The 12,842-nt window shown below is 40.2% G+C and overlaps 1 protein-coding gene across 1 annotated transcript; it reads right to left on the bottom strand.

The window, feature by feature from the left end:
• Positions 1 to 108: 108 nt before the first annotated feature.
• Positions 109 to 11,681, bottom strand: pck2 (phosphoenolpyruvate carboxykinase 2 (mitochondrial)). The gene is made up of 10 exons (XM_058394655.1): positions 11,352 to 11,681; positions 3,836 to 4,048; positions 3,140 to 3,324; positions 2,737 to 2,943; positions 2,053 to 2,240; positions 1,812 to 1,974; positions 1,491 to 1,706; positions 1,250 to 1,387; positions 1,084 to 1,179; positions 109 to 975 (listed from the first exon to the last, which is right to left on the bottom strand). Exons 1-10 carry the CDS (start codon positions 11,381 to 11,383, stop codon positions 506 to 508), a joined length of 1,908 nt encoding a protein of 635 aa, XP_058250638.1. The 5' UTR covers positions 11,384 to 11,681; the 3' UTR covers positions 109 to 505.
• Positions 11,682 to 12,842: the final 1,161 nt, after the last annotated feature.

Below are 12,842 nucleotides of genomic sequence, written 5' to 3'. Positions count from 1 at the left end.
AGGCATTTCACTGCAGTCCCCTGACTTATAATGTGTAAATAAAAGGCACATGGACATCTCTTCAATGCATGGGGTGTGAGACAACTTAAAGACTTTCAGCTGATAAAAGAGATTTTCACTGGTTTATTCAGTCAGGTCAGGTAAATACATTCACAACCGTTTCATATGTCTCCTAAACAGTTTTTTTTGGTCCAATGTCTTTGATCATGCCCATTACTGCATGTACATTTGTCAACACAACTCAAGATTTTTTTTTTTGTAACCCATCAAGACAATTGACCAATGAGTTACAGTGACTAAGTCTTAGCTTTATGTGGCTGGTGTATTTCATTATTATTATTATTATTATTATTATTTTATAATCATTACTGTCCTTATTATTATTATTATTGCAAGATTGAAAGATTGTAGCTTAAACGATTGGTTACTTCCCCAACTCATGCTCAAACACGATACAGCAAACATTTCAAAGTAGTGTATAATAAAAACATCAAGTTCTTGTCCATCAATCCCTGACTCTCTCCTCGAGAGCCTGTAGCTCCGCCTCTAGCTGCTTGGGCAGGTCGACGCCCACCTGCTGTGTGAAGTAGGCTTTTATCTCTTGGACTTCTTTTTGCCAGAAAGGTTTAGGAACGTCAAAAAGCGCCTCCATATCGACTTTATCGCTCAGGCCTTGTGTGTTGATGGCGCCCTCTTGAGGCAACCATCCTATGGCGCTTTTTCTGGCCGCCTCGTCCTCGCTGGTGCGTTCGCAGCGGCGGAAGATCCATTCGAGCACTCGGGAGTTCTCTCCGAAGCCGGGCCACAGGAAGGACTTGGTCTGCGGATCTCTCCGGAACCAGTTGACGTGGAAGATCTTGGGAAGCTGCGTGGGTCCCTTCCTCGTCTCCATGCTCAGCCAGTGGCTCAGGTAGTCGCCAAAGTTGTAGCCGAAGAACGGACGCATAGCGAAGGGGTCGTGCATGACCACTTTACCTGTGACACACAAGATACGGTTTGGTGCAATTCATTTCTAGTTACACAGCAGTGTTGTGTGGAAAGCTGGATTCTGATTGGCCGGAAGGTAAGGTTTATAGAAGATACCTTTATGTTCTGCAGCTGCTGTGGATTCCGATCTCATGGCAGCACCAACAAACACTCCATGTCGCCAGTTGAACGATTCATACACTAGCGGCACTCCTGTGAAAAAGAACAGATAGATGTTATTACAGGAAAACAAAACAAAACAAAACGTTACAATTGCCCTCACCTTCTGGTCTCCGGCCACCAAATACGATGGCGTCAATTGGCACTCCTTCGTCGCTCTCCCACATGGGGTCCATGATGGGACACTGGGCGGCGGGGGTACAGAACCTCGAGTTGGGGTGTGCACACGGTTTGGAATCACCTGTAAAGTATCGCCTGTTTTACTCGTATGTCTCTTTAATAAATGTAAGAAAGAAGAAACGACGGATGAGTTAATATTAATATTCATGAGTTTATAATATTACCAGGCTTCCATAAATTTCCATGCCAGTCATTCAGAGAGATTCCAGGCGCCGGCGGTTCGAGACCCTCCCACCAAACGCCGCCGTCACTTGTCTCGCCCACGTTTGTGAATATCGTGTTCTTTGAAATGGTTTCCATGGCATAAGGGTTGGTCTTCATAGATGTACCAGGAGCTACACCGAAGAAGCCGTTCTCCGGGTTGATGGCTCTGAGTTTACCTGCGAAAAAAAACCACCTGATTTCAGTGACAGGAGGTTTTCTTTTGTTTGCAATACACAAGAAACACGGATACGGAGCTTCGGACGTTCCGAGACGTCTCTCACCCTGACTGTCGAACTTCATCCAGGCAATATCGTCTCCCACACACTCCACCTTCCAACCTGGCAGCGTCGGCTTCATCATAGCCAGGTTGGTTTTGCCACAAGCACTTGGGAAAGCAGCCGCAATGTACCGCTTCACACCCTGAGGATTCGTGATTCCCAGAATCTAAAAAAGAGAGGAAAACAGAACTTAAGCTTCCGTTTCTATCAATAAGACACGGAAGATCTCCGAGTTTTTACTCACCAGCATATGTTCAGCTAGCCAGCCTTCATCTTTGGCAATACGAGAGGCAATACGGAGCGCAAAACACTTCTTTCCCAGCAGGGAATTCCCGCCGTAGCCGCTTCCGAATGACAGGATCTGCCTGCTATCCGGGAGATGGGAGATCAGCACCTTGTCTGGATTGCAAGGCCACTGATTTATCAAAGGAGCTGAGAAACAGAAATACAGAATATATTAGCAAGGTGCAGAGAGAAGTAATTTTTTTATTGTTCAGACCACAAAAAAAAAACACCAGTGTATGTTGGCATCTGCTGGAGGCAGTTCATTTGTTTGCATCTAGTGAAAGAAAGTTCCAGAAGCAAACAAAGCCTTTGGGGGAATTTTAATAGGTTTGACTGAAAAAAGGTCTCTCCTTAATTACTATAATAACTACTACTGCTAAACCATAAATACTGGCACTCTCGTGTCTTTAGGGCAAATCTGGGACTGCCAAAATCGTTCGCTCTTAAAACAATTAACAAAACAAATAATAAAACTGATTGGTTTTTCTGTGATGTTTCCAGACAAGAACTTTCCACAACTTTCTTCAAACTGTAGTGTGCATAGATTTAAAAACAAACATCAGAGAATTGTAATATTTTGCACCTTTTGTACATTTCCGGTTGAATTAGAGTTCAGCCAAAAAAAGTAATAAATCTTCGGTACCTTTAAGTGGCAGAGGTCGACCCAACGAGTGCTGGCAACGAACAAACTCCGCCCCCTCCGCCAGTTTCTCCAGGACCGGCGTACCCATGCGGGTCATTATTCCCATGCTGGCCACTACATACGGAGAATCCGTCAACTGAACGCCAAACTTTGCTAGAGAGGAGTTCACCGGACCCATGCTGAATGGGATCACGTACATGGTCCGACCTGGAGTGAGACGATGACAAAGAGAAGACGATGTCAGAGCTCCGGTCATTTTTTGATGTGGCTTGGTTAATTTTCTAATATTTATTATTACTGAACACTGAGTTTTGGAAGTTCTTGCAGGTTCTGAGTGTCAAAGCAATACATAAGAAAGAAAACTAAATGGCCGGCGTTTGAGGAATCACTCAAGTGGACCTGCCTGACATGCTGCCAGGGAATCGTTCCTCTCTGGCTTTCTGGAAATCACTCTCGCTCATCCAGCTGCCCAGCTGACTCTTCACGCCGTTGCTGGGGATGGGAACCGTGTCTCTCTGATGCTTAGTGACGATCACCGTCTTGCTCTCCACACGAGCCACGTCTTTCGGGTCGGTACGAGCCAGCCAGCTGCGAAACAGCGACACGTCAGTGTTTAAGACTCATGACATTCGATCATCAATTCAGGAGTTAAAACAATAATGCCTGGCTGCTATAAGGAACAGGTTTACAGGTGGTGGAATGTACAGGAACTCGCTCGTCTGGTATACGTTTAACGACATTAATAACGTCTCAGTGACATAAATATTTACACAGGAAAGAGTCGGGTTCCAAACCTGCTTAAATCACTTGTTATTAAAATCACCTGTGTGAAGTTTACCCCTAGAATATGCCGGAATTTTTTTGAGTAGAAGATATAAGATATTTGATTGAGATTACGTCTGGAGTCACTGAAATATACACATTAAACCCAGACAAAACAAAACAAATTACTGAACACTGGCTTTACTGCTCTGTCTATAAACACAACGCGAGGTGTTGCAACAAGCCGCAGTTCAGCTTTCCTGCATTTCCTGAATCTCTGGATCTTCGGTCATTAAACGTGTCGTAAAGCGCAGTAAGCCGGAGTCATCTCACTCACCAGTTCTCATACTTGGGTAACTTTTTCACCATGCCTTCTTTTTCCAAGCCGGCCAGGATGTCCGAGGTCTCCTGGGCCGTGCCGGTCACCACGTGCACTCGAGCCGGTTTGCATTCAGCCACGGCGTCCGACACGAACTCAGCCACGGCTTTGGGGAGAGAGGGGACGCTGGCCAGCGAGCGAACCCCGACTGCGGCTCCCAAAACATCCCATCTGAGGATCAGCAAACACACAACACGTCAGCTGCTGCACACAAGCTGTTAATGACGTAGATCTCTGACATGCTGAGAGATAAACATATAGCTACATGGGCTGAGCTTTAGTGTTAATAACAAGACAACAGAATTAATTTTTTACAAAAAAAACACACAATATTCAGTCTCAGAGGTCAAACAGTGTGTGTTTTGAAATTTGCCATCGGAAGGAATTCATGGGAAATGATCCAGATGAACACAACACACTGTACAGACAGGAAAACCAGGCCATCAGCACAACAACACACTCATATAAGAGTCAAAATACACTCTCTAATGCAATCATGCAAACACACATATACACACACACACATACACACAGACACACACGCACACAAATACACACATACAGACAGGCACAAATACACACACATATATATATATATATTTATATATACACACACACACAAATATACACAAATACACATACACATATATATATATATATATATATATACACACACAAATATACACAAATACATATATATATATATATATACACACTATATTGCCAAAAGTATTCGCTCACCTGCCTTGACTCGCATATGAACTTAAGTGACATCCCATTCCTAATCCATAGGGTTCAATATGACGTCGGTCCACCCTTTGCAGCTATAACAGCTTCAACTCTTCTGGGAAGGCTGTCCACAAGGTTTAGGAGTGTGTTTATGGGAATTTTTGACCATTCTTCCAGAAGCGCATTTGTGAGGTCACACACTGATGTTGGACGAGAAGGCCTGGCTCTCAGTCTCCGCTCTAATTCATCCCAAAGGTGTTCTATCGGGTTGAGGTCAGGACTCTGTGCAGGCCAGTCAAGTTCATCCACACCAGACTCTGTCATCCATGTCTTTATGGACCTTGCTTTGGTCACTGGTGCACAGTCATGTTGGAAGAGGAAGGGGCCAGCTCCAAACTGTTCCCACAAAGTTGGGAGCATGGAATTGTCCAAAATGTCTTGGTATGCTGAAAAATTCAGAGTTCCTTTCACTGGAACTAAGGGGCCAAGCCCAGCTCCTGAAAAACAACCCCACACCATAATCCCCCTCCACTAAACTTTACACTTGGCACAATGCAGTCAGACAAGTACCGTTCTCCTGGCAACCGCCACACCCAGACTCGTCCATCAGATTGCCAGATGGAGAAGCGCGATTCGTCACTCCAGAGAACGCGTCTCCACTGCTCTAGAGTCCAGTGGCGGCGTGCTTTACACCACTGCATCCGACGCTTTGCATTGCACTTGGTGATGTATGGCTTGGATGCAGCTGCTCGGCCATGGAAACCCATTCCATGAAGCTCTCTGCGCACTGTTCTTGAGCTAATCTGAAGGCCACATGAAGTTTGGAGGTCTGTAGCGATTGGCTCTGCAGAAAGTTGGCGACCTCTTCGCACTATGCGCCTCAGCATCCGCTGACCCCGCTCCGTCAGTTTACGTGGCCTACCACTTCGTGGCTGAGTTGCTGTCGTTCCCAAACACTTCCACGTTCTTATAATACAGCTGACAGTTGACTGTGGAATATTTAGGAGCGAGGAAATTTCACGACTGGATTTGTTGCACAGGTGGCATCCTATCACAGTTCCACTCTGGAATTCACTGAGCTCCTGAGAGCGACCCATTCTTTCACAAATGTTTGTAAAAACAGTCTGCATGCCTAGGTGCTTGATTTTATACACCTGTGGCCATGGAAGTGATTGGAACACCTGATTCTGATTATTTGGATGGGTGAGCGAATACTTTTGGCAATATAGTGTATATATATATACACACACACACACACACACACACAAATACACACATACACACAAATATACACAAATACACACATATACATATATATTTATATATATACACACACACACAAATACACACACATACACACACACACGCACACAAATATACACAAATACACACACATGCACACAAATATACACACACAAATATACACAAATACACACACACGCACACAAATATACACAAATACACACACATGCACACAAATATACACACACAAATATACACAAATACACACACACGCACACAAATATACAAATACACACACACGCACACAAATATACACAAATACACGCACACAAATACACAAATACACACACACGCACACAAATATACACAAATACACACACACACACACACACAAATATACACAAACACACACACACACACACAAATACACACACACACACACAAATATACACAAATACACACACACACAAATATACACAAATATACACACACACACACACAAATATACACAAATACACACACACACACAAATATACACAAATACACACACACACACAAATATACACAAATACACACACACAAATATACACAAATACACACACACACACAAATATACACAAATACACACACACACACACAAATACACAAATATACACACACACACACAAATATACACAAATATACACACACACACACAAATATACACAAATACACACACACACAAATATACACAAATACACACACACACACAAATACACACACACACACAAATATACACAAATACACACACACACACAAATATACACAAATACACACACACACACACACAAATATACACAAATATACACACACACACACACACAGACGCACACAAAAATACACAAATACACACACACACACACAAATACAGACACACACACACAAATATACACAAATACACACACATACACACACAAATATACACAAATACGCACACACACACAAATATACACAAACACACACACACATACACAAATACACACAAATATACACAAATACAGACACACACGCACACAAATATACACAAATACACACATACACACACAAATATACACAAACACGCACACACATACACAAATATACACAAATACACACACATACACACACAGACGCACACAAAAATACACACATACACACACACACAAATATACACAAATACACACACACACAAATACAGACAGACACACACAAATATACACAAATACACACACACAAATACAGACACACACGCACACAAATATACACAAATACACACACATACACACACAAATATACACAAATACACACACACACACACAAATATACACAAATATACACACACACACACACACAGACGCACACAAAAATACACAAATACACACACACACACACAAATACAGACACACACACACAAATATACACAAATACACACACATACACACACAAATATACACAAATACGCACACACACACAAATATACACAAACACACACACACACATACACAAATACACACAAATATACACAAATACACACACACGCACACAAATATACACAAATACACACATACACACACAAATATACACAAACACGCACACACATACACAAATATACACAAATACACACATACACACACAGACGCACACAAAAATACACAAATACACACACACACAAATATACACAAATACACACACACACAAATACAGACACACACACACAAATATACACAAATACACACACACAAATACAGACACACACGCACACAAATATACACAAATACACACACATACACACACAAATATACACAAATATGCACACACACACACAAATATACACAAATACGCACACACATACACAAATATACACAAATACACACACATACACACAAATATACACAAATACGCACACATACACACACAAATATACACAAATACGCACACACACACACAAATATGCACACACATATACACAAATACACACACACACACACAAATATACACAAATACGCACACACATATGCACAAATACACACATACACACACACACAAATATACAGAAAAAACACACACACACAAATACAGACACACACGCACACAAATTATACACAAATATACACAAATATGCACACACACACACATACACAAATACACACACACACGCATACAAATATACACAAATACGCACACACATATACACAAATACACACACACATGCACAGGCACAAATATACACAAATACACACACACACATATACACAAATACACCCACACAGGCACAAATATACACAAATATACACACATACACAAATACACACACACATATACACAAATACAAATACACACACACACACACAAATATACACAAATGCACTCACACACAAATACACACACACATACACTCACACACAAATACACACACACATACACAAATATACACAAATACACACACACATATACACAAATACACACACACATTCACAAATATACACAAATACACACACACATACACAAATACACACACACACAGGCACAAATACACACAAATACACACACACAAATATACACACACACACATACGTGCACACAGGCACACAACACACAAATACACACACACATCAGACAAACACACAAATACACGCATGCACAAATACACACACACACACAAATACATGCGCATACACACACACACAAATATATGCGCACACACACACACACACACAAAAATATATGCACGCACACACACAAATACATGCACAAATACACATGTACACACAAATACAGGTGTGCACACACAAACACGTATATGTAGTGAGTGAGCATTAAAGGCAGATGAGAGGAATGAGTGACACAAAGGATCTTTAAAGCTCACACACACACAGACACACACACACACACACACAAACACACACACACACACACAAACACACACGAAGAATTGAGCTTTAGACATCGCTTGGCTCAGTTCCAAGAACATTTCTTACCCAACATCTAGAACTATGTTGCTCAACCGCTGTGTTCAAAACACACGCAAGTCCACGACTCATCCTACAGCAGAGGCTGACACAGCAGGAAAGAAAGAAAGAAAGAAAGAAAGAAAGAAAGAAAGAAAGAAAGAAAGAAAGAAAGAAAGAAAGACTGGCAAAGTTAATACAGACAACCAAATAAATGCAGAAGAGAGAGAGAGAGAGAGAGAGAGAGAGAGAGAGAGAGAGAGAGAGATCATATATGGAGAGGAAAAAATGAAAGAAAAAAAAGTAAAAATAGGAAAAAAAAAATTAAAAACAAACAAAAAAAAAACAGTTTTCTAATAATACAGAATTTAAAATAAACCACAGACAAAATTCAGGAAAAAATAATCAATAAAAAATTTACAAGGAAGTAAGAAAATAAAGAATAAAGATAAATAGAGCGAGCGGGACGGACGGAGAGAGATAATGGAGTTTTGTTGTTTGGTGAATAATGCTGGATGAGTCTCAGGTCATTGTTCTGTAACTCATTTGACAGATGATTTAATCAGTCTGTTTATGACCTGAATGATCTGTCCATCTTTCCTTCTCCTGCTCTTCCTCTGATGAAGATTATCTCTTCATCTTTCTGAAAGTTTGTGGGACGACATTAAAGTTCCAGGATTTTACCTGGGGCAGATGTCATCATCTATCTATCTATCTATCTATCTATCTATCTATCTATCTATCTATCTATCTATCTATCTATCTATCTATCTATCTATCTATCTATCTATCTATCTATCCATCTATCCATCCATCCATCCATCCATCTCTCTCTCTCTCTCCCTTTCTGTCTCTCATTAACTCTCAGTAAAAGCTTCTGAGCTTTGCTCCTTAGCCTTTCTTAGAAACCCAAACCACGCCTCCTTCAGAATCGGCCAATCACGTAATCTGAACTGCATTGACACCCACTCTGCCGCTCTATGGGTTAACAGTCCCTCAAGCACACACACACACACACTTATGTTAATGTGTAATAGAAAATCTTGTCTGTGTATGTAGAGAGCAAAGACAGGCTGAGACACACACACACACACAGACAAAATGTAACAAAAGTATGCAACATGTTTATATAATGAAAATAAAGAATAAAATGTAGAGATAGGAAAAAATAAAGAATGAATAAAAACTGATTTAAAGAAATAAAGAGAGAGAGAGAGAGAGAGAGAGAGAGAGAGGGAGGAAAGATTAAAACAGTAGTAATAGAAGTAACAGATGAAAGAGGACAAGTGTGTAGGAGCTGAATGAATGAACTGAAGCTACACTGAGATCTTCAACACATCAAGCTGTGAGACTTTGATATCCTCTGAGTCCTGATAAACACTTATCAAGAGTCATTGCTCAACCACACACACACACACACACACACACACACCAACTGAATCACTGAATCATCAGTATTTGATTCATGCACAAATTGTCCTCAGTGTCCTGCATACTCTGTGTGTGTGTGTGTAATCAGTGTGTTTGCTCACTGCTGTGGTGATGTTCGTGATGTTTACGCAGTGTTTGTATGAGGACAAGTCCAACGTAGCCTCCAGGACGACGTTCACTGACTCACAGGGGTGTGTAATCCCCGAGCACTCACAAACATTGCCTCAGCAAAACCTCATATGCCACACAGGCTTGAAGAGACGCAGCGCTATGATTGGCCGAAGGTTTCATTTGGGGTGGGGGGACAGGGGGATAATTGGTACAACTGGTTGAGGTGGATGTCTGGAGGAGCTGTATTTGTCCCAAGGTGGGATTAATAGTTACCCCCCCCCCAAACGCCCCCTAACCCCCCACCACCCCCACCAATACAGGTCAAGGGTACTTTGTAAATCAAAGCATATCATGATGAAATAAATAAAGTATGATGAAAATAAAAAATAAAAAAAATTGCAAATAAAAAAGACAATAAATAAATCAAGAAAAAAACAAATGTATATGGTCAGATTTATTTGTATAGCAAATGTTTGCTTCATTTAAATAAATGAATGAAAAAGTAAGAAAAATAATAATAATAATAATAATAATAATAATAATAATAATAATAATAATAATAAGGGGGAAGAAAGACACAAAATCATAGGGGCTGGGTTTTATTTTGAATTTTTGTATCTTAATAATAATAAAAATAAATAAAAGAATAAATAATAAGCATTTAAAAGAAGGCAAATAAATGCTTTAAAAAAGTATACAGAGGGTGAAGATGATGTGCATCAATAAAAGATTTTTAAAAATTACTGAAACAATGAACAAACATGCATAAAAGTAAAAAAAAAAGTACTGCTAAAAATCAGTGAAACTGAAAATCAGTAACGACATGTTATCATGATGCAACACTTCTACCAAGAGCCTGTCTCGTGCTTTAAAAAAAAATAAAATAATAATAATAATAATAATAATAATAATAATGATGATGATAATAATAAATAATAATCATCATCATAATGTTAAAACTAAAATAATGTTGAATTGCATGTAAAATAACTTACCTTTTCAGACTCCCAACCAACAGAGACGACATGTCGGGAGTGTTGCAGACCTCACAGTTCACCGATCAGATCCCGAGTGAAGAGTTTAAGAGCTCGTGCTGTGGAATCCCGGAGCTCCTCGCTCATATATGCGCGCGCTGTCCCGAGACAGAAGTCCAAACGGTTAGAGAACCTTGCACTCTGCACACCTCCTGCAATCACTCACGTAGCCTGCAAGACGTGAAATCACGTTTGTGGGCTGATGGACTTGGCCACGTCCACTAACTAACGTGCTCTCACGTCTCGGAGAAAAGTCCACAAGCTCGCGCATTTCACTTTGTTCGGGCTCGTCAAGGCGTACGCGCGGCGCGTGCTCGTGGCACAGCGCGTGCACTTCGAAGCAGGAGCTATGTGTAATATATGTATATGTATATATATATATATATATATATATATATATATATATATATATATATATATATATATATATATTCTTTAATTCTCGGTTTAGAATGAACTTCCTCTACGGAAGAAGAAACCGGGAGACGAGCAGCGCGAGCTGACGCAAGCGCCATCCTGCAGTCAGTTCCTGGAGGTGTAGCCCTTCATTACGTAGAACTTTTTCTCTTTTTTCATTCATTTCAGATTTCTTTAGCACTATATACCTGTACCTGTGAGGTGTAAACAAATCAGAAATAATAATAAAAATACGCACTTTCTTTTTAAACGAATGCAATCAGTGTACAGCAACATATGAGAACATTTGAACTCGCAAAATAAACGCTTTGCATTGACAGAAACTCTCTCGCTCTCTCTCTCTCTCTCTCTCTCTCTCTCTCTCTCTCTCTCTATATATATATATATATATATATATATATATATATATATATATATAAGGGTATATATATATATTACCCTTTTATTACATCTTGTATATTTCTTACTCAATACAGAACTTCTCAAAATGTCCGCCATTTTGTTTCACTGTGTATATTTGTGACACTGTGTGTATTTCTTCAACATCTTTCCACACAGAACGTCTTCAATCTTTACACCATTGTGTTAAAATCTCTCTCTCTTACTCAGTATATTTCTGTGACGAACGCCACAATCTGTCCAACATTTTGTTTATCTTGATATGACACTGTGACACTTCCGTACTCAGTATCTTTCTGTGTAGAACACGCTCAATAAGGCCGGCATTTTGTTAAACTTGTGGGAAACCTTGTATATTTAGTTAGAAAATGTACAGGGTGTCGGATTAAACAAAATGGTAGCAAGTATGGCGAGTATTAGAGGGTAATTAACAACCTCTTTTAATGAGTTTTATACTTGTATTTCAACAAGCTGTTTCCTGTTTCTAACGATGACAACCCTATGTGGACTTTGAGGACGACAACAATCCATCCATCCATCCATCGTCTATATCTGCTTTATTCCTAATTAGGGTCACACGGATCTGCTGGAGCCTATCCCAGCACACATTGGGTGAAAGGCAGTGGTACACCCTGG

The sequence above is a fragment of the Hemibagrus wyckioides genome, linkage group LG01, assembly GCF_019097595.1.
Source record: "Hemibagrus wyckioides isolate EC202008001 linkage group LG01, SWU_Hwy_1.0, whole genome shotgun sequence".
NCBI lineage: Eukaryota > Metazoa > Chordata > Actinopteri > Siluriformes > Bagridae > Hemibagrus > Hemibagrus wyckioides.
The sequence above is the reverse complement of the archived record's forward strand: the minus strand, read 5'-3'. Positions and strand labels throughout refer to the sequence as shown.